The sequence below is a fragment of the Podarcis cretensis genome, assembly GCF_951804945.1.
Source record: "Podarcis cretensis genome assembly, chromosome: 3".
NCBI lineage: Eukaryota > Metazoa > Chordata > Lepidosauria > Squamata > Lacertidae > Podarcis > Podarcis cretensis.
Window position 1 is genome coordinate 1,099,633 of NC_137172.1, and position 23,256 is coordinate 1,122,888.

General features: G+C 46.7%; 1 protein-coding gene and 1 long non-coding RNA gene across 7 annotated transcripts in view; one reads left to right on the forward strand and one right to left on the reverse strand.

Moving 5' to 3' along the window:
* Positions 1-23,256, forward strand: part of LOC307212024 — a 448,212-nt gene that overhangs the window by 272,232 nt on the left and 152,724 nt on the right. The window lies entirely within an intron of this gene.
* Positions 1-23,256, reverse strand: part of DTNB (dystrobrevin beta) — a 108,191-nt gene that overhangs the window by 75,032 nt on the left and 9,903 nt on the right. For 5 of the 6 annotated variants that reach the window (XM_079968694.1, XM_079968693.1, XM_079968691.1 and 2 more), the window contains exons 2-7: positions 12,938-13,005; positions 11,761-11,841; positions 9,356-9,569; positions 7,137-7,222; positions 3,743-3,897; positions 838-943 (exon numbers count right to left, since the gene is read on the reverse strand). In XM_079968694.1, coding sequence (XP_079824820.1) covers positions 838-943; positions 3,743-3,897; positions 7,137-7,222; positions 9,356-9,569; positions 11,761-11,841; positions 12,938-13,004 — 709 coding nt within the window. In that variant the 5' untranslated portion in view covers position 13,005. The remainder of the gene's footprint in view (positions 1-837; positions 944-3,742; positions 3,898-7,136; positions 7,223-9,355; positions 9,570-11,760; positions 11,842-12,937; positions 13,006-23,256) is intronic. The other variant, XM_079968690.1, reaches the window with a different exon arrangement.

Sequence of the window (23,256 nt, forward strand, 5' to 3'; positions counted from 1 at the left end):
GCCCCCTGACCATTAGGTCCAGTCGTGGCCAACTCTGGGGTTGCAGAGCTCATCTCGCTTTATTGGCCGAGGGAGCCGACATACAGCTTCCAGGTCATGTGGCCAGCAGGACTAAGCTGCTTCTGGCGAACCAGAGCAGCGCACGGAAACACCGTTTACCTTCCCGCCGGAGTGGTACCTATTTATCTACTTGCACTTTGAGGTGCTTTCGAACTGCTAGGTTGGCAGGAGCAGGGACCGAGCAACGGGAGCTCACCCCATCGCGGGGATTCGAGCCACCAACCTTCTGATCGGCAAGTCCTAGGCTCTGGGGTTTAACCCACAGTGCCACCTGCATCCCATTTAGATACCTATTAGGTCCATAAATGACCGTATAGCATATATTCAACACAAAAAACAGTGACTATTTGTTGTTGACAAAGGACAGCTGGACATAGAAAGGGCCCCATTACCTTCAGAAGCTTAGGGCCTCATCAAACCTAAATCCGGCCCTGCCAGTCCTATCTAGTCCAGTATCCAGTTCTCTCTGTGGCCAACCAGATGCCTAGGGGAAGCCTGAGGCACACTGAGAGGAAGTGTGGTATAGTGGTTAGTGTTGGACTAGGACCTGGGAGACCCGGGTTGTGGACCAGAGAGGCCTTGGGTCTGGCCCTGCAGGGCTCCTCTTAGGTTCTGATGTGGAGGGGCACCTGATGACCTATATTAGGGGAGCCTCAAGAAATTGAGCTCTCCGGCACAGAAGACACAGGTCCCCACAACCCACGCTTGCCATAGTGAGCCCCCAGGCTGCAGTGCTCCTCAGCAGAAGGAAAGTCCTGCAAACAGTGACCCACTTACCATTTTCAACGTGGGCAAGTCTGTGCAGGAGAGGTAGCCACACAAGGCACTGGGGCGGCGGGTCAGCCATTAAAGTGTCTAGAAACATGTTTAGCATGACCTTTTTCTGTGGAGAGAGGTCAAAGTGAGAGAAAAGCCAACTGCGGTCTGTTTCAGAAAAGAACAGTGAAGTTTCATCCTCCACAAAGAGAGTGTTTGTGCCAAACACACAGCACTCCCAGAATTAAGGCTGTCTTAAAAGCTGATTTCAACTGTGCAGTTAAGCACATGCTCAAATCTTTCTCACTATTTAGTATTTTATTTAGAATATTTATCTCCCGACTTTATAGACCCCAGACTCTCTCATAAAACAGCTTACGGAAGATTCTCACAAAACCATTTCCAGAGTGGCGGCTGTGTTATTCTGCTGCAGAATGTCAGGAAAATGTCCTGTGGCATCCGAAAAACTACGGTGCATCTATAGGTCTTCAAGGTCCCACAAGACTTTGCAATCTTTCGCAGAAGAACCACAGTCAGGTGTAGCAGCAGGAACAGAAGTATCTCAGGGCTGTAACACAGGCTTCAACCCTGACTCCACTTAAACCATGAGTAAACTAGGGCCACTCTGGGCTCCATTGGAGGAGGTGTGGGATATTAGATCAATTGATAGATGGATAGATTTTCTAAGTAGGCATGGTTAGACTGGCAGCCTTAGCCTGTCAAGGCTTCTGCCCCATTTACAGTGGTACCTCTGGTTGCGAACGGGATCTGTTCTGGAGGCCCGTTCGCAACATGAAAAGAGCGCAACCCGCAGCTGCGCGTCTGTGCACGTGCGGGCTGCGATTCGCCACTTCTGCGCATGCACGTGATGTCATTTTGTGCTTCTGCACATGCGTGAGCGGCGAAACCCAGAAGTAACCCTTTCTGGTACTTCTGGGTCGCCGCGGGACATAACCTGAAAAAACGTGTCATGAAGCAAACGTAACATGAGGTATGACTGTATTTTACTGGGGCTGAAATGCAACTAACTTCAGCAGAACCCAGAGGACATCTCTTTGTCTTCAACTGGGCACTTTCCTCTCTGCAGCCTCACAGGGATCCATATGAGGCTTCTCCAGGCTGCGTCATCCATTCCCACCAGGATCAGTCGGAAGGAACAGGCCATGCAGTTTGTGGGCTTGAGTGATTGTGGCAACCTCCTCCTCACACCTTGGACGTGCACCCCGGGAAGGAAAGAAACTGCCTGTGATTCGTTTGACCACACAACCTGCCCCCTCCTCCCGAGGGAGAGCCCCCTTTGCATCCTGTGGGACAGTGGGTGGAGTGTCTCTTCTGTGGACAACTCACAGCTTCCCTCTATGGGAAGAGCTTGGCATTAGTTCCAGGTTTCAGCTGCAATGGCACAGGGCACCTCCTGATTCCCCTGCATGCCATGTTCTTCCAGGCTCCTGCCCTGGGTTCCCTCTCTCTTTGGAAGGTCCCTCACTCTGCTGCCCTTTCAGGAGTGCTCCCGGCATCTCAGATAAAGAGCAGCAGGGAGAGTCCCCAGGCCCTTCACCTTCTCCTTCCAGTAGTGGTTTTAGCTTGAAATGGCTGCAGGGTGCAGAGTATGGGTTTGGCTCCCTCAAGCTCAATGCCCCTTCCAGGTCATGCTCAGATCTCCAGTTAAAAGCCACCGTCTGCCTGGAATCTCCCTCCCCCTGCCAAGGTTTACCATTAGCTCCCATTGATCACTTCCTTCCAGGAGAAATATTATTATTATTATTATTATTATTATTATTATTATTATTATCATCATTTATACCCCGCCCATCTGGCTGGGTTTCCCCAGCCATTCTGGATGGCTTCCAACAGAACACTAAAATACAATGATCTTTTAAACATTAAAAGCTTTCCTATACAGGACTGCCTTCAGATGTCTTCTAAAAGTTTGGTAGTTATTTTTCTCTTTGACATCTGGTGGGAGGGAGTTCCACAGGGCGGGCACCACCACCGAGAAGGCCCTCTGCCTGGTTCCCTGTAACCTCACTTCTCGCAATGAGGGAACCGCCAGAAGGCCCTCAGCGCTGGACCTCAGTGTCCGGGTAGAAGGATGGGGGTGGAGATGCTCCTTCAGGTATACAGGACCAAGGACGTTTAGGGCTTTCAAGGTCAACACCTACACTTTGAATTGTGCTCAGAAACGTACTGGGAGCCAATGCAGGTCTTTCAAGACCGGTGTTATATGGTCTTGGCGGCCACTCCCAGTCCCCAGTCTAGCTGCCGCATTCTGGATTAATTGTAGTTTCTGGGTCACCTTCAAAGGTAGCCCCACACAGAGTGCATTGCAGTAGTCCAAGCGGGAGATAACCAGAGCATGCACCACTCTGGCCAGACAGTCTGCGGGCAGGAAGGGTCTCAGCCTATGTACTAGATGGAGCTGGTAGACAGCTGCCCTGGACACAGAATGGACCTGCGCCTCCATGGACAGCTGTGAGTCCAGAATGACTCCCAGGCTGCACATCTGGTCCTTCAGGGGCACAGTTGCCCCATTCAGGACCAGGGAGCCCCCCACACCCGCCCGCCCCGTCCCCCCAAAACAGTACTTCTGTCTTGTCAGGAATCAACCTCAATCTGTTAGCCGCCATCCATCTGAGCGCCTTCTCACAGAGCTGACCTGCTTTGGTTACCCCCAGCTGTAGACCAAATGCGTGTGTGTAATTTTTATTATTTTCTAAGTGTCTTACACTTGTGCTCCATGTTGATTTAATCAGGTAGCTTAAACTGATCCCAGAACAAGGCAGAGTTCCCAGGGGAACTGCAGCTGTATTGTCTCTTCTACTGGACTCCAGCTTGGAGGCTCCTTTGGAAGAAGCAACAGCAGCAGCAGCACAGAAAGCCTTTAGCACAGGATCTCCACCAAACCTTCCCCTTTCAAAAACTTTACCTGCTGGGAGAAACACGTCCGCACAGAGTTTTCCGTGTACCCAAAGGAAGGCCCTTCAAACACAGCTGTGGGAAGTTTGAGAACCTCTCTCAGAAACTGGTCAAACTTTGAAAATATCATCAGGCCGTTGGAATCCGACATCTGAGAGAAGATATCTAAAAAAATGCAAATAAAATTCGGATTAACTGTAAACGCTGCCCTTGTGGAAAGGACACAACAATTACAGTGGTGCCTCGCAAGACGAAATTAATCCGTTCCGTGAGGCTCTTCGTATAGCGTTTTTTTCGTCTTGCGAAGCAAGCCCATTGACAGCTTAGCGGATTAGAGCTATTAGCGGTTTAGCAGCTTTTAGCGATCAGCTGTTAAGCGGCTTATCAGCAGATCAGCTGATAAGTGGCTTAACGGCTTAGGAAAAGGGGGGGGGGAAGGGGGAAAACCCCGCAGGAACTCACAAGACATTTTCGTCTTGCGAAGCAAGCCCATAGGGAAATTCGTTTTGCGAAGCGCCTCCAAAATGGAAAACCCTTTCATCTAGCGGGTTTTCCGTCTTGCGAGGCGTTCGTCTTGCGGGGCACCACTGTACATCTACTTTTAAATTATTTCCGGGGCGGGGGGCAATGTATGCACCACACAACTTTAAAGAGGCTGTGCACAGAGAATTTCCCTCTAAACATGACAGGCCAATTTCTTCTTGGAGGAGGGGATAACACCTTTAGCAAGATTTCTAAACTTCTTTTAAAAAAGGGACTTGCATTCTTAATCCTTTGCTGCACTCTGTCAAGTACTCCTGGAGGAGAAAGGAATTAACCATAAATCTTAATAATCTTAATAATAATAATAATAATAATAATAATAATAATAATAATAAATTTTATTTATATCCCGCCCTCCCCAGCCGAAGCCGGGCTCAGGGCGGCTAACAACATTAAAACAGTATGACATTTAAAAGGTTTAAAGCAAGCCAACCTAACACAGCAGTGCTTGAGTGGAGAATGGAAGAACTATTTGCCTGTATCTAGAATGAAGTTAAGAGGAAATCAGAACGCCAAATAGTCCCGAAAGCACATTGCACAAAGCTTTGAGAAAAGGTGCTCCACATGCGGAAGGATCAAGGTGACGATGGTGAAGCATCTTGGCTCTGCTGGTGATGGAGGGGAGAAGAAAGACAAGCCAACTCCAACACTTCTTCTATGAAGGAGGATGAAGAAAAAGGACCTTCTGCACGCTAGCTGCCCAAACGTTCTTGTTTAGACAAACCTACCCAGATGCTTAGAAATGCCGGTGCGAATTTTAATCTGCTAACTTCTTATATGTTTTAATGTACAGTGGTACCTTGGTTTATGAACTTAATCCATTCCGGAAGCCCGTTCTTAAACCAAAGCGTTCTTAAACCAAGGCACACTTTCCCATAGAAAGTAATGCAAAATGGATTAATTGTTCCAGACTTTTAAAAACAACCCCTAAATCAGCAATTTAACATGAATTTTACTATCTAACAAGACAATTGATCCATAAAATGAAAGCAATAATCAATGTACTGTACTATAAAATAAATAAAACAGTGTTCGTAATCCAAAAAGTTAGTTAACTAGGCTGTTTGTAACCCGAGGTACCACTGTATTGTAATTTTTTCCTTATTTTATGGCTTTAAAATTTTGTAAACCCCTTTGAGGTTTTTGACACTCAAGTGGTGTATACATTTCATGAAATTAATAAGCAGCAGGCCAGGAACCTGTAGGTTCTACAATCAGAAGGACTTTAAGAGAGTGAAGAATGTTGATCAGGGCAAAGAGAAGCCAGGATGTCTGCTGATTAAGGAGACAAATTGTGGGTGACATAGTGGAAATAGAACATCAAGAGCACACCCAGCCAGAGCAGAAAACAAGGCTCCTTTTGACCAGTACTTCAGATGGACAGCCCATGGCCACCACCTGATCCAGTCAGCCTTGTTCCCTGGCCGCCTCTGATCTCAAGAAGCATCGAAACAGAAGCTTCAGTCTGGAGGGGCAGCGTGAGCTCAGGGGGTGCCAGAAAAGCCCAAGGAGGGGTTCAAGGAGAGGCATCCAGCCTGACCGTCAGGCAGCGCGAGAAGGGCTGCTGAAGGGCAGCTGAGTCAGCAGTTATCTAACGTGAAATTATTTTCAATGCTAGGAAAAGAGGAGAGGGAAGATCAGCCTGATTTTGAACCCCAGGCATCAAAACGTTGCAGGCTGACCCTGCGTGGGAATTTTATTCTTGGAGAGAAAATTAGCACCACAGTACTGCTGGACACGGCTGGCGCTGTGGGTTAAACCACAGAGCCTAGGGCTTGCCAATCAGAAGGTCAGCGGTTCGAATCCCGGCGACGGGGTGAGCTCCTGTTGTTCGGTCCCAGCTCCTGCCAACCTAGCAGTTCAAAAGCACGTCCAAGTGCAAGTAGATAAATAGGTACCGCTCCAGCGGGAAGGTAAACGGCGTTTCCATGCGCTGCTCTGGTTCACCAGAAATGGCTTAGTCATGCTGGCCACATGACCCGGACGCTGTACGCCGGCTCCCTCGGCCAATAAAGCGAGATGAGCGCCGCAGCCCCAGAGTTGGCCGCAACTGGACCTAATGGTCAGGGGCCCCTTTATCCCTTTACCTATTGCATTGTGTTTTAATTTTATTTTAAAGTGGGGTGGGGGGAACAGAAAGCCCAGGATAAAAAATGATGCCTGCAGTGCCTACTGGAACTCCTAGTCCACAGCCAGGAAGAAGTTATTTATACACACCCAAGGAGAGAAAGGTGTTAGGAACCAAGTCAAGAACTGCTCTCCAGCAGGTGCGCCGCAAACTGAGCATGCAGAGTCAGTTATTTGCAAAAGGACACTCAGGGATTGGCAGGAGAAAGCAGAGCCAAGTCCCCGGGCGAAGGAGGCTTAGGAGGGCGTCCAATGGAAGACGACAACGAGAGAAACTCTGGTGGGCTGGAACTGGGGAAAGTGAAGGGTTGAGGCTGCCAAGGCAGCAGAAGAGAGGCCTGCCCAGAGCAGGAGAACAGCTGATTCCCGTTCACCAGGGAAACCCCCAAAAGTGTTCCCAGTCAGCACCAGGCCTTCCAGCAGGCAAGACCAAGGGGAGAAATGACAGGCACTCTCCCCTGCCCCACATTGCTACTCTCAGCTGAGCCTCAAGTCTTCAGAGAAAAGTTTTTCTCGTTCTCACCTAACTCCAGTGATACTTGTGGACAAGGGTCTGATCCAGGAACTTGATTCAGTAGACTCTTCTTGCGTTCTTGCTACTGAACAGGTAAGCAGAAGAACACAAAGCAAAGGATAGCTTCTGCAGCTGATGGGTGGCCATTTCCCCCCCTTTTAAGGACAGTATTATGCAGTATCCTTCCACCTGCCCCGAATTATCTCCTTAAAATACTCACATCTCAACTTGTCCAGAATCTTCCCACCGCACATGGTTGCCAACATGGCTTTTATGGAAAACACCGTCAACTTTCCGTGGCCCTCACTGTAAAAAACAAAACAAAACTGCAGTTCAATTAATCAATCAATCAATCATTTTATTTTTATGCTTCCTTTCCAAAGCTAAAACCATGCTCAAGGCAACTTGCAACCCAGACGTTGCACGTTGTGACAGGAGCAAGTCTATGATCCATTCATGCACAGACACAAATTATTCAGCAGGACAACACAAGAGCAACATTCAGAAAGTGTCCAAGAAAGAAAATTGCCCCACATTTTCCTGGCTGGTCATGGGGTGGAACATCTTATGCAATGTGTGGGGGGGGGGGGGAGAGAGGGGGGGGGCTTCCGTTAGCTGTGCCCAACAGAGGTTATCGGAATAATGAGATGTGCTGAGATGTTTTTGCCTGCATCTATGCTGTCAAACGTGATTCTATTGCCATAAAGGAAAGGGACATGCTTTTTAAACACTCCTAGCAGAACGAAGATGCACAAAGGTCCTCAGCCGATTGACACACCGTTACCCTAAGAGGATGACAGCATGCTTGCCACCTGAGCAAAACAAGAGGTCTTCTTGTAAGAGAAGCCTTTTCTGCACTGACTGGGCTACTTTGTACACACAGGAAGGCTATAAAGGAAAAAGGACTCCCAAGGATGCTATCAGCCCCCAAGTCTCAAAATATTAAGTAAACAGATCCCGTGATATGTTATTGGACTTCCATCACGACACAACTTGTCCTCCTCTGGTCTACAAAGTCTTCTGCCTCCCAACTGCAACCACCAAGGAGGAAGAGGAGCAGTCTCTATCAGAGAGGGCAGCTGCAGAAAGACAGAGAGCTCCCATCCGAAACACCAGCAGAGTCTTCCCTGCCAGTAAAGCCAAGTTTTCTATCTCTCTTGCCCAAGAGCGCACACTGTTCCAACATGCACAGCAGAAAAACTTCAACAGCTGCCAGCCAGGTGAAATGAAGCAAAGCCTATCTTGAGGAGATTTTGGCTCTCCTGCTCTTGGCTGGGTTTAGAGGCTTACACATTGCTCCACTAGGGCCTAAAATTGGGGATATGGAGGTTGACTACTGGAGATTCACACGTGAAGCTGCTGCTTCACCTTCATATTCAGCCCCAAGGAAAGAGGCCAAAGGGACTAGGAAGGGGTGGGGCTGGTACCCACAGTTGGGTACAGTGGTGCCTCGCAAGACGAAATTAATCCATTCCGCGAGTCTCTTCGTCTTGCGGTTTTTTCGTCTTGCGAAGCACGGCTATTAGCGGCTTAGCGCTATTAGCGGTTTAGCGGCTATTAGCGGCTTAGAAAAAGGGGGGAAAAGGGAAAAAACTCGCAAGAACTCGCAAGACGTTTCGTCTTGCGAAGCAAGCCCATAGGGAAATTCGTCTTGCGAAGCACCTCAAAAGACGGAAAACTCTTTCGTCTAGCGAGTTTTTCGTCTTGCGAGGCATTCGTCTTGCGGGGCACCACTGTACAACATGCTCTCCCCTGCAGTAGCACAGAACGTGTAACTTGAGTGTGCAACTCCATGGGGAAACGTTAGCCTGAGCCAGCCTTTTGCAACAACCGCTGCAGCAATTTCTATACCCCCAGCAGTTTGTGTAAAGGCACACTTGGAGAGAGGTAGCGAGGAAGGCTCCTTTTAGCCTCATGGAATTGGACTGCGCCATTTTAAAAATGTAGTTTTTGAATCCACACATTCGGATGAAAAAAATCCCATCACCCTCTATAACCTTTCAACTGGTCAGATTTCTTGGTGTGCGGAATCCAAAACTGAGCAAGAGGGTTTGAAGTGTGTGTGTGTGTGTGTGCTGCAGGGTGACTTGAGTGTGAAAGTGGAACTGGCCTTTTTCAGCTGCAGGGTCACATCCTGGGCCCATGCTCACTTTGCAGCAGGAACATTCGCTCCGTTTTTAATTGCTGACAGAGCAGATGACTACTGCACATGAGCTCACAAATCTGTCTGGATCTGCAGCCTGAAGGAACACCGAGACACCACAGGGGGATAAACCACCTTGCTCAAAGAAGGGCTCTGAGGATGAAACACGGGTGTGATTCTCTGTCAAGGGCCAAACCTGCTCTAGCCCAGGGGGGCCCAAGGCCTCAGGCTCTGCCCCAGCCCACGCAAGGGCTGCCTGGAAGAAACGCAGCCTGATGGAGAGAGAAGCCCCTGACCTGTCATATGCTGCTATCATAAAGTTGAGGAGAAGGCTGATGGATTGCTCCACGCTGATCTGGTGAGTAGAAGGAAGGCGTTTGTTCAGCTGGTAGTAGATGGAGGAAATGATGGTTTCTAATCGAGACACATTGATCTCCGTGTTGTGATCCAATGTGTTAAGGCCATTATCTCGGAAGGCTTCTATCATATTCCAGATATCCACAAGGTGAACTGGAAGGGAAAGGGGAAAGACAAGTTTTACTCCTAACTGATGCAAGTTCGGTTGCGTTTTTATGAAGCATCCCTACCGTAAAACACAGCGACGTTTCCAGGAATTTCCTTCTACAGGCACAGCTCATGTGGGTGGCTGGCTGGACAGCTATCCTATCTGTTGGGGATTCCTTAGTTGCAGTTTGTGCATTGCAGGGGGTTGGACTAGATGACCCCTTGGGTCCCTTCAACTCTTATGAGTCTTTGTGCATTCTGCTAACTCTTCAGCCAACAGAGTCAAGCTGCTCTCTGCCAGCTTTCTCCAGGGGTTCTGCCAGAGCTGAGGCTCCATGATTATCTGGGCATTTCTATTCACAATCTTAACTTGGTGTTGCAAGACTGAAATTCAGTTTACATGGCCAATCTTTGTGGCTGGCTGTCCAGGGTTGGGTGTAGACTTGCGCTTGCCTTATCAGTACACAAGGAAGAGGGGAAAGCCTGGCTGAGGAAAAAGTGGTGTGGGCAGAAACTGCAGCCCCTCACCACCCCCAGTCAGCCTCCAACAACCAGCCTCCTTGGCCCCAGCACTGAGGCAGCATGAGCGTGGCCACATGCATATGTATATTTTGGCAGTCTGAGGATGCATTGCATCAACTTTGGGGGATGCATTTTGGCTAGGAAACAGGACAGAAATCCAGTAAGGTGAGTGGCACCCCTCCCCTCTTGGTCGCACTAAACAAGGCCAGACGCTGCAAATACAGCATCTTGTCTGGATTCAATAACTGGGCGTTGCTGCCTGCCTGCCTGCCTCCCCCAAATGCAGTTCCCTTGCTTGGTAAACCTAAAGCTAAGCCACAATTGCTTGTTTTCCCATTACCAGATGTCCCCATAGTGCTGTTTCCACAGATACAGCAGCCCCTGGTGGCGAAACACAAAGAGGAGCCCCTTGAGAACAGCCAGGCTTTCCTTATTCTAACAGGGAAGGGTGGAGAGGGCGGGGGGGACTGTTAGTCCACTGAACTCTGCTTGCAAGCAAGCAAGCAAGCGACTGCCCCCTTGCATGGAGTGGGGGGGGGGGAGATGGAGGATGGGTGTGGATGGCAGAAAAAAACACAACACTTCTCTCTGAAGTGTGACACTCTCTAATGATCCACATGGAAGAGGGCAGGGTAAGGTCTTTCAGCTCCACTGGATCAGGGCCCCAACCCTTTACTTTCTACCCCAAATACGGCCATGCCACATGATGATCTTGCCATGGCCCTTGCATTCTCTAGGAACGATTCTCTGCTTTTTTTTTTATCGCTTAGGTGACTTCCAGATGACATGTTGATTGAGCACTCATCCTGATTTGGTTACACGGCATCCTCTGTCTATTGAGTGAGCCGTTCTGATTCTTTTGTGTCAAGCGATTGTTATTCTTTACTTTCTGTGAGGAGCAGGGGTTTGTTGCTCAGGCAGCCCAAACCCACTTTAATTGTGTAACCTGAATTTCCCAGGATGCCACTCCATCTCCCCCACAAAATACTGGCTGTCTGGAAGCGGCCTCCTCATTCTTCTCTGTGCCACGTGACCCTGCCCAACAGACTCTTCCTGTGACATTTCCAAACTAACAAGAACATGCTCAGTGCCAGAGAGTCCAATTACACACACACACACACACACACACACACACACACACACAGAGCTTCCTGCTACCAGGCTATTTCCTCTCAACATCATTTCTAAGTCACATGGCCTTCTCCATGCCTCTTCAACACACCCCTCTCTTGCACATTGCCCTGTGGTTTATGCACAGCTACAACACTTTACTCCCGTGAACACTGCCCTTTACTTGTTCATTCAAGTTTTCTGTGTGTGATCTTCAAGCATGTACTTCAAAGCACCAGACTGTCCCCTGGCCAGAAGAAAGCGCATCATGGGATCTTCCAAATAAAAGCTAGTCTTTGTGTGCCTTGCGTGGATCAACAGGAGCACATCAGCACATGACAACAAGGACATTGTGCAAAGGAGGTGGAGGCACAGAAAGCTTTTCCCAGTTTGGCATTACCACTTTTAATTTTGTCTATCTTTCCCCCAAACAATGCAAGGTTTGGGTTGATTTGTTCTTATTGTGAGCTGAGTCAGTGCAATACAGAGGAGTTTATGCGAAGATAAATCTTTACATGTGCATTTATCTAAGATGTTTCTACAGAGGGTGGAACTTTTCACTTACGATTACATCTTTTTTGCACAAATCTCAGTTTGCAGGCAGTCCGATACGTTGACAATCTGATGACGTCAAAGTTCTGAGCCCCTGTGAATTAGAAGCAAGAGAGTTCTTGTCTTATAGTGGGAAGAGGCCCTGGGTCACATCCTGGCACAGAATCCATTTCCCAACTGAACTTTTGGCCTAGTTTTCAAGACAGCTGGTAATTCTGTGTCAGAACTATTAATTTCCTTCACTTCCTTTCTGAATCGTTTCCTATGAAATAACTTAAAATGGCACAACGGTGAAAACATCAATAAGGCATATATAACACTACGTCATGCCCTATGTCAATCACCCACCGCAGCTCCAATCAGTGGATGACCATTTGTGGTGTTTTTGCTGGACCTCAAAAAGGTCTTGCCCAGGTGTGCATTCTAGGGTTCTTACCTGCTAAACGTTACAACAATTCATACACTTAAAAACAAACAAACTTTTTCACAGGAACATTTAACTAGCCTGTTCCTGTAATTGCCTTTAGGATGTTGATTAAACAATGTTTTTGTTCTCCTAATAATGCTTTAAAAATAATCTATCACTATTTGAGCAATAAAGGAATCCTGTCCTTTAAGGCCCCATGACATGTTGGCAAACAGCCTCAGAGCCTTGCCTCTCTCTCTCTCTCTCTTTTCTCATTTTTGCATCTGCCCTTGGCAATACCAGCAGCCTCCTCCTAGATGGCATTTCCCCAAGTATCTCAAGGAAAATGGTCAGGGATGGAAACTGAGGATCAAGCATGGAACAGGGAGCTGGATTCCCAAAAGCTGAGAGCTAAGGTAGACCCTCGTCCCCAGAATTCAACCGATGCTTCTTTAGGGTCTCATGGGATATGAGATGAGGTAACCACTAAATGTTATTTGAAGACTGAAACGTGTAAACGTATAAGCTTCACAAACACCCCTGGTCTTTGAAATGTGGCACCCCAAAACTCTCAAGTGGAAACAATTTAGTTAAAAATTATTATTATTAAAATAAAAAACCCATGTTATTAAATATTCTGTTTTACAATTTCAAATAAACATTTTACAAACTTTAAAATATCCAGCGACTTCTCTTCTCTTTCCATGGTTCATTTTAACATGCTTTCAAAAGACTGCAGAACGTTATTTTGTGAAGTTGTCAGCTACAGCAGAGTTCCACTTACTCATTTCCATAAACAGCTGCCTCTTCTCCGCCATCGTTCTCCTCCTCTTCCCGCTCTCCTCAATCATCCTAAAGACACAAAGTGAGAGGTTCAGCCCCATTGGCTTCTCTAGCTAAGCCAGCCTGCAGGGGGTTCGTGAAGTTTCCGTATTAATCTGATCTAGAAAGTCACACAGGAAACAGCGCATAGAAACCACTAGGCAAAGTGAACTACGCCAATTACTTTGGTAGTCTGAGAGCTGGGATGTACGCAGAGCGGGGGGGGGGGGGGATGCTAGCAAGATAAAGAAATCTCCTCCTGCGGTTTTGTTTTAAATACAGACCCAGGTACAAGTAGGAGAGAAGAGGGCAACTTTATTTTGCAAAACAGGCTGGCAGGAGTGAGATGGTTGCTTTTACTTTAGGAAATAAAAATGACACTAAAAACTTCTGCCACCTCCGTTTTGCAAACAGCACTGACTTAGAAACAGGCAGCTCTCCATTGTGGCTCCTTCTCCAGCATTGTGTCCGAGTAATACTGATGTTTCCCTTGCTTATGCTATGTTAGCCCTCCACGTCAGCCACCAGAAAAGCTACTGGGACGACAGCATTTTTGCATCTGTTTGCAAGGTCTACATTGAAAGTGCAGGAGATTTCAATGGGAGCAGGCGTGCAGCTCCTCTCCCACTGCCTTGGATGAACCTTTTCTTTCCATTCGGGACAACTTTATCACATGAAGCCCAGGAGTGGAATTCCTATTTTCATGGAAGGAATGCAAAACAAAACAAAGAAAATCTGTTTGGCTATGAACATATGGCCTGCTTGCCCTCTCCCACTGATTTCACTGCTCAGTCAGTTCTCTGAAAGACGACTATTAGCAGGATCAGTGGAGTCGTGTGATGCTCCTTAGATATGGCAAAGAAGAACTAGCCTTGCCTTTTCTGTCCAGTTGCCTTTCACAAAAGTCCTGGTATTCTAAACAGCAGTAGTAATAGCCTAAATGCATTCTCACATGTGCCAAGAGTTTTTGGAATGCTAAATTTAAAAAAGATAATGCAAATTCTTTCCTCGTTATTTTTCTGATGTAAGAAATCAGACGGGGAAAAGGAAGGTGCATGTCAAAATGGAAATGTAAGGTAGAAGTACTGGTACAGGAAGGGGCTGAGGGAAGCATGCCCTATGACTTCTGCCTCGGAAGGCAGGATTAGCTAAAATAATTTTAAAAGTTTAGAAGTCACATGCCTGGGTAGCCTTACTGGTGATTCGAGGGAGGCATCATAGTTTAATTAATAATAATAATAATAATAATAATAATAATAATAATTTATTTATACCCCGCCCATCTGGCTGGGTTTCCCTAGCCACTCTGGGCGGCTTCCAACAAAACACTAAAATACAATAACCTATTAAACATTAAAAGCTTCCCTAAACAGGGCTGCCTTTAGATGTCTTCAAAAAGTTTGCTAGTTATTTTTCTCTTTGACTTCTGGTGGGAGGGCGTTCCACAGGGCAGGTGCCACCACCAAGAAGGCCCTCTGCCTGGTTCCCTGTAACTTGGCTTCTCGCAATGAGGGAACCGCCAGAAGGCCCTCGGCACTGGACCTCAGTGTCCAGGCAGAACGATGGGGGTGGAGACGCTCCTTCAGGTATACTGGACCGAGGCCATTTAGGGCTTTAAAGGTCAGCACCAACACTTTGAATTGTGTTTGGAAACGTACTGGGAGCCAGTGTAGGTCTTTCAGGACCGGTGTTATGTGGTCTCGGTAGCTGCTCCCAGTCACCAGTCTAGCTGCCACATTCTGGATTAGTTGTAGTTTCCAGGTCACCTTCCAAGGTAGCCCCACGTAGAGCGCATGGCAGTAGTCCAAGCGGAAGATAACCAGAGCATGTTTACTGGGGCAAGGGTGCCACACCAAGGAGCTGCTCTCTTGGCCAATACTACAGGACCTATTTTAACAGGTTTCGCTCTTCTTGGAGCTCATCAGCTGTAGGTAACGGCCTATTTTGCAATACTTTCTCAACGGGAATGTGATGATCGGATGGTCAGGAACCCGGAGCACCATTTGCCTCTGGGCCCTACTCAACCCCACCTTCCAAGGACACAAAGTATTACAACATGCATTATCTTTGAAATTTGAGGTAGCAGTTGTCCAACATTTGATGTGCAAAAATAAAAAAATCAGCTGGCCAGATTCCCGGCCAGGTGTAGGCAGAAACAGCTGCCTGGCCACATTTGCCCCTGGTTTGTGTCTGAGACTCTTAGCGGCAGGTGTGTGCTCCTTTTGAGTAAGAACTCAGGGACTAGGTCACCAGCCTCTAACACAGTTTTAGCATGTGATATACGATAGCAATGTATGCATCATTAAGTTCAACAGGAATTCCTCCCAGGTAAATATCTCTCTCTGTCTCTCTCTCTCTCTCTCTATATATATATATATATATCTGTGTTGGTACTAAAGGGTTAAGAGGTAACAAGTCGCTCTAATCACTGAGCAGCTGAAAGTCATTAAGCATCCAGGAATGTGAGTTGGTTTGTATAAATAGTCAGTTAACCTGTGTTTCTCTCTCTTCCCCCCTTGACCTGACTCGCAGACTCAGTTTGTGGCCATGGGCGTGTTTGCTGATATGAGTTAAGTTTAGAGTAAAGTTTTCTTTATGCCGGAGATAAAAGCATGTGTGCTTTATCGCCAGGTTTTTTTTTTGCTTTTGTGAATAAAGTTTTTTCCCTGAGTTCCAAAGAGCTTGCTCCAGGATTCTTCATTTATAAAAGGTACTGACTCTCCTGCCTCCTTCAGCCGCTGCACGAAATTCTCTGCTGAGATAAGACTTATGGCATTGGAAGCGCACTGGACGTTTACTTAACATTAAACTAATCAAAGTTTAATGGACAATCTGCAGTCTGTCTGTCTGATTTATTTATTTTAGTTGCCCATACTAACCCAAAATCCTTAGCTATTGAATGCAATCTACAATAGTGGGCAATTACAATTCTATATACACTTAAACTCTTTGTCTGCATTAGATTCCTTGGCCTTCTACAGCATGTGAAATAAACTGACTGCTATGTTTGGAAATACATACAGCAAAACACACACACAAACACAAACACACACACACCCCAAGCCCGGAAAAAGTTGTTTTAATCTGTACATACTTTTTGTTCTCCAAAAGCCTTTTGGCCAATAGGCCAAATCTTAATCTCCTCAACCTCTTGTGGACCAAGTTTGACAACCACCTGATATCATAGTGACATCAGGAGATACTGCACTTAGAAGCCTCAGTTGTCAGGATTTTGAAGTGCAGGTTTGAAGGAGAACCATGGAGGTTGTTGGAAAGCCCTGTGCTGCGCTTTGAAGACCCAACAACCAAGTCTGCAAAGCGTAGCACTGGGAGGGAAAAGAGGTTTCCATGATTAAATGGAAACTGTGTCCCCTTCCTTGAGAAAGGCATGAGCTGAGAGGTGCCTGGGTGGGATCATGCTTTGCTCCAGAAAAGAAACAACCAGGAGCTCACTTGAAGCTCTTGATTTTCCTTTGAAGCCCTGCCCTTACCTGCCCACATTTGATGTCAGGTCTAGTGTCAAGTGTAGGGCAGGCAGGTGTGGCTTCCTGGAGATGACTTGGTGAGCCAAATGGGGAGACCTGCTGGGCCAGGTCTGGCCTGCAGGCATGACGTTCTCCACCACTGGTCCTAAGGCCATGCAGGGTGGGGTAACCGGAAGGACAAAAACAGAGACAGCTGATGGTTCAGAAACCAATTAGGATAAAGCCTGAGATGGTAGTATTTTCATGGATATATTGTCTAATGTGATGAGTCCAAAAGAGCATTGTGCAGAGTTCAAAACATTAATAAGGCTTTACCCACACCTTTTGAATCCACGCCAATGTTGAGCTCAACAATATCCAGATTCCAGACACTCCTTGATGCACTGATCTCTCAGGCTGGATGCAGACCTCAGGCTCCTTCCACCACACAAGAGCGGAAAGTGCCATGCATCCCTTTGCCACCACGGCAAAACAAATGTTGCAGGTTCTTGTGCTGCATTTTGAAGGTGGCAACTGTATAGATGGCACACTCCTATAACATTTATACCTTGACTTTCAACATTTACAGGACAATTTACAGATGGATGGATTTTTACCCACTGCAATAAACTTCCTTTTCTGGTATTGGAAATGAAAGATAATTAATGAGTACATCTGTAATTGTTGTTTGAATAAAAGTGAGGCACTTACACTTTTTAATTCCATATACGTATGTACCATACAGTATTACTTTACTGCATTTTATATACTTAAACTAAACTGAGTTTAGCTCTAATAGGAAATATATTTCAATATTTCCCAAAATATATGTTTTCCAAGGCTTTATCTGGTGGACTTATCCCTAAGATTCCCCCTTCAGCCATATCAGCCAAGTATCAAAATTACTCTGCTTTCTACTTTTCATAGTACAGCAGCCACACAGCTCTGGACAACAAAGAGAAGCTCCTACATTTGTACATTTTTTTAATGGAATTACATGAGAATAGAGTAATGCCTCCTGAGATTTCACTGTTTTACAATGTTTTACTCCTTTTACCATTTTAAATTATTTTGCTGCCTACCAAAAACATAGGAAATTGAACAGGATACAACAGATACCTAGGATTGTACCCATTTCTCTGCATGCTTAGATCTGCTGTCACAATTGGGAATTCTATTTCTTCCCCATGTGTCCCCCCAAAATGTACCCTGGAGGGACCCCAACCCTCCAGAGCAGATTTTGAGGGAGGGCTGCAGAGCACAGGAGAGGAAGTGTCAGTCTGTGGCCCCAGTGAAGCACAGATCACACTGGCTTAGTCCACAAAGTAACCAAAATGTTTTACACTGGACAAAAGTTTTTTATTCAACAGTCGGGGGGGGGGGGACACACAGCACGACTCTGATGCGACTTTGCAAATTTAGATTTGGAGACACACAAACACAGACACACACACACACACACACACACACACAGAGACATCACATTATTTTGACAAGCTTCATTATTTCGCCAGAGAGAAAAATTACAGAGATTCAAATTTGGAGTTCAAGTTGGCTGACAGACAGAAATTTTCACACCCTCAGGAGTGCCTCTGTGCTGTAACTCAAAGTTAACCAATCCAGATACATGTACAGCGGAACCTTGGTTCCTGAACGGCTTAGTTGCCAAACAAATCAGCTCCTGAACATCGCAAACCCGGAAGTAAGTGTTGCGATTTGCGAACGTTTTTCAGAAGCCGGATGTCCGGTGAGGCTTCCACTTGAGTGCAGGAAGTTCCTGGAGCCAATCGGAAGCTGCGCCTTGGTTTTCGAATGGTTTCGGGAGTCGAATGGACTCCTGGAACGGATGAAGTTCGAGAACCAAGGTACCACTGTACTATGCTGGACATTTAGCATTAAACTTTCACTTAGCATGTAACTATGGCTCCTGTTCATCTTATCTAGGACACAGCAGAAGGGAGAAAATATAATAATAATAATAATAATAATAATAATAATAATACCCCACCCTTCTGGCTGGGTTTCCCCACCCAGCTCACTTTTTCTGCACGATTTTGAGCCTGTTGTGTAGGCTGTGGAATCTTAATTACACCTTCTGAGCTTACAGAACATTTAGCTACGGCACGACCAAATTCTTTAAAAGATAAATTCTATAGTGTAACCCCTGCTCCAAGTACACAACTGCCATCTATTCTCCTACACAACCTGTAGGATGTGAGCGGCACATTAGCTGACACCACGACTCAGTTTTGCAAAACTACTACAGTATAATTTTCTTCCCACAAGGGCAAACCTCTCCTAGTCCAATTACAATTCACTGTGGATGGAACGTGAGATTCTACTTTTAGGTTACATTTGCATATGCTGTTGCTTTGGAGACCTTCCTCGAACAAACACACGAACAAAAGGTAGAGCAACAGGGACTCTGCCCCTGTTTGCTCCACTAGGCAAGACAGCCACTTGCCCTTGCCAACTCCCCACCCTTTACAACTCACCCCAATCCTCACTATCTCCCCACAGCTCTGGCCACCCCCCATGCTGCCCGTCCCCCATGCTGAAGGAAGAGGGAGGCCACGTGAACTGCATACATTCTTACATACCTATCTTTGTTTTCATTTTTATTAAATCTGCACACCACCCTTCATCCCAGGATCATGGGGCAATTCACAGCATAAAAATTCAGAATGAGAACACAACATATATAATAAAACAAGAACAAAAACAAACTAATAACACTTGTGCCACATTTTCATATACAGAGCCGGGGCAAGGCATCCTAATTTCACTGCTTTTCACTTCTTTTCAGGCAATGGCATTGTTTCAGTTCTGCAACAAGCGTGCTGTAGAGCTGCATGGGAATATATCATGGCTTATTCTTTCAGCACAAGAGAATTCACATGGGCAGCTACCAACTCTTCCAGAGATAGCCAAGTCTGAACCAAAGGCTTCAATGTGGGTGTGCTTAGCAAGAGAGATTCTCTCATTATGGAACTGAGATCTCAAATAAGGCCACACAATCCTCTAATCCAGGGTATCCAACATGGCAACCACCAGATGCTTTGGACTACAACTCCCAGGATCCCTGACCACTGGCCGTGCAGAGTGGGACTAACGGGGACTGAAGTTCAACATATCTGGAAACTGGCTATCCTAACTCCAATGGATCTTCTTGACAATGGAGAGTTACCGGTACTTGTCCTAGCTGGATCCAAGGAGGCCTTTCTGTCATTTTGGTCAGTGGCATGAACTATGAACTTCTATGGCCATAATAATAATAATAATAATAATAATAATAATAATAATAATAATAATTTATTTATACCCCTCCCATCTGGCTGGGTTTCCCCAGCCACTCAGGGCAGCTACCAAGTGAATATTAAAAACAATACAGCATCAGACATTTAAAAACTTCCCTAAACAGGGCCGCCTTCAGTTGTCTTTTAAAAGTAAAATAGTTGTTTATTGCCTTGACATCTGCTGGGAGGGAGTTCCACAGGGCGGGCGCCACTACTGAGAAGGCCCTCTGCCTGGTTCCCTGTAAGGGAGGGCGTTCCACAGGGCAAAATAACACCTGAGTGAGATTATATTCTCTACCTGAGGCTGTGCATAATGCTGAAGTAATTCAAAAAGAAGATGCAGGAAATCCAACAGTTACAAGTTCCCCACCCCAAGTCTGTTATTACACCAAAGACTTCACTCTCTCCTGGGTAAGAGACTAGTCCAATAATTCCTCATACAGCCTGATGAAGATTTACTGTATTCACGTGAATCTACTGCGCACCTCAATTTTCAAAACCTTGAAACCAATAAAGTATTTGCTGGCAAATGTAAATGCACCATCAAATCTAATGCGCACCCTAATTTTGGTGACGTAATTTGGCCTCCCAAAAGTGACATTCGAGTAAATACGGGACAACAAAAAGCTGATCAAGTCAGAGCTGCCTTTTGGAGCACAACACTTCCTTTTTCTAAGAGCAATATTCATTTCAATCTCTCAAGTTTTGCCCACAGCAATCATTTGACTTAGTCTGTGTAGCTTTTCCTTGCCTTGCAGTTTGCAAAAAAAGAAACGGCAGGCCAGAACAACTTTTATTTTCAGGCGACGGTCATTCTCAAGGAAAGCAACTAGGTGGTTTTAATGCAGGAGGGATCAAGGCAAGAAGTGACTGCAGAATCAAGGCAAGAAGCAACTGCAGAATAAGCCGCAGGTAGAGCGAAACAGCAGAATCAATGACATGGCATGCATGTTCTGCTGGCGGAAAGCATGGGCTGCTATTGAGAAGTAGGACTGTGGAGAGCACAGATCCACTTAAACCAAGTTTGTTGGGAAGGACTAGGGAACAACCCCAAAGCACAAGTCAACATGAGGAAAAGGGTCATATTTTCTAAAAAATATAATTGATCCGAATTGCCTCCAGCTCTGAAACTTATTATAATGCAATACTGGAAATGACTTTTTAAAATTTAAGTGGGGGATGAAGAAGAAGAGATCACATGTCACGGTTCAAGCCTGGTCAAAAGCAAACTTTTAAATAAGCTGACTGGAAGCTTTTCTGCTTTTGCAGGCACCATGCACAATATGCTCCCTACAGCACAGCTGCTGCTTCCACTGCACAGCCTCCATTGAAATTAATGGAGGCTGCACAACAGCACTTGACAAACTGCACCTGCCTTCTTCTAATGCAAGACAGTGTCGCCACTGCATTTTCAGCAACAGCTTTTCTCCTCCTCCTCTCCCCTCTTCAGTAAAAGAAAACCCCCACGTAGCAATGCCGGCAGTTGCTGTTTATGAATAACAGAGCTGTATGCTGAGAGAACATTAGCTCTGAAAGGAAAACTCTGTTTATCTCACCCCAGTTCTGCAGCAGAACAGATGGAGGCAGCCGCAAACAGAGAGCGCCAAATCCTCTGGGCACACACCCCCCCCCCCAATTCCTGGGCCCATGGAAAAAAGCAGCACAAACCAGAAGATTTGGCTGCTTGTTTTCAATTCATGTGTGAACTCTACCAACCCATAACTCTCCATGCGCCCTTAGCACACAACCACTTTCCTTCCTCCCTCTGCCCAGCCTTTGCATCAAGACATTCAAGCCTGCAAGGGCAGCAAAGATGAGGATAGGGAGCAAGAGAGACCCCTGAGCTCTACAGAGCTCCATCTCCCTGAAAAAGAGCCTGTCAGGAGGGCCTTTGAGGAGCAACCCTGGCATCTGGTATCATTCAGGTGGTGTAGATTGTGGTTATTTATTGGGTTGTTTTGGTCTTGTGAGCCATTTTGAGTGCTTCTCTCTGGTTATAACACAGAAAATAAGTTTTACAGATAAAATTAATTTTTAAAAAAACTCCTTCTCCACCTTGTCTCCTTAGCTTCCCAAATATCAGAAGGCTCAGGAAGTGTGGAGTGTTCATCAACAGAACCTCACATACAGTCTCTCCACCCAACCCATCCTTCCTCAAGTGATTCTCAACACTGACCATCCCACCTGGTCAGCATCTGGTCTGATCAAAAGGGGCTCTTCTTATGCTCTTATGGGTGGTCTGGGGAGTGGTCTCCGAAGGGCAACCTGTCTGAGGCTTGGGAGAGCAGTTAGCCACAATGTGAACGTAAGTAACGAGTTCCTATTCCATTTTCTGTACGTTGTTTTATATACTTATGGAATCTGCATTAAACCTACTAGTGATGGGATGATGAGCTGCTTGTGCGTAAAGCTTAGTCCCTCAGAGTTTGACTTGGTTATCAAAGCTCTGTCTATAGCAGAGCCCCTTAAACATGACTCCCTCAATCGCTGGCAGAATCCGACAGTGGGCGTTTGCGGAAACGCTTCCAGCATAGAAGCTCCTTAACGGAAACGCGTCTGCGGGATTCTCGGCGCGACAGTTTCCTGCGAGGGGTGAGTGTCCCTATAGGAGGTCCTGAAACTTCCCCACTGTTTTCGCTGGAAGTCTCTCTGAGCCATCCCTCCGACTCACTTTCCCTTGGAGCTCCTTCTCTCCCCCTGCTGGTTCCCTCCTCTGCTGCCGAGTCTCTCCTAACCTCCGTGAGCCCTTCCACCACCTGCCCTCCTGATGGCAGTTCCCTGACATCCACCTCCCCTCCAGGGCCCCCTTCACCCCCTCCCGCCCCTTCCTCCACGGGCGGTGAGGGTGCAAAACCCCGGAAAGAACCTCTCTCATCTTCCGAAGACTCGAACACTTCCCTCCACCGGTTGCCGCCCCTTGTCCCCGAGTACTCCTCCTCCTCGGAGTCTACTCCTTCTTCCAGCTCCGATTCTGGGAACCCTTCGAACTCTTCTTCCTCGTCGGTGGTGCCAAAGTATTCCCTCCGGAACCTCGTTACAGACTGAGGTTTCCTTGGGAACCGTTGATGAAACGTTTCTATTAAAACCTCGTCATTGACTTCCTCTGCAGTTACCCAGGTGTTTTCTGATTCTGGTTCCCCTTCCCAAGCCACCAAATACTCCACCTGGTTACCCTTCCACCTGGAGTCAATGATTTCCTCCACGTGGCTGTTGCGTTCCCTTTCTTCTATGACTGGTCCCTGTGTGACCTCCCCTTCACGTCCCCCCCATACGGTGACAGTAATGACCTGTGGAACACTGGGTGTAGTTTCATGTGGTTCGGTAACCTGAGTTTGAACGCCACTGGATTGACCTGTTGTATGACCTCAAATGGTCCCAATCTTTTGGGTCTCAATTTCTTACAACCCCCTTTGAACGGCAACCCTTGTGTCGATAGCCACACCTGGTCCCCCACCCTTATGGTTTCACCTTCCCTTCTGTTCCTGTCTGCCTGCTTCTTGTATTCTTCTTTGGCCCTTTCT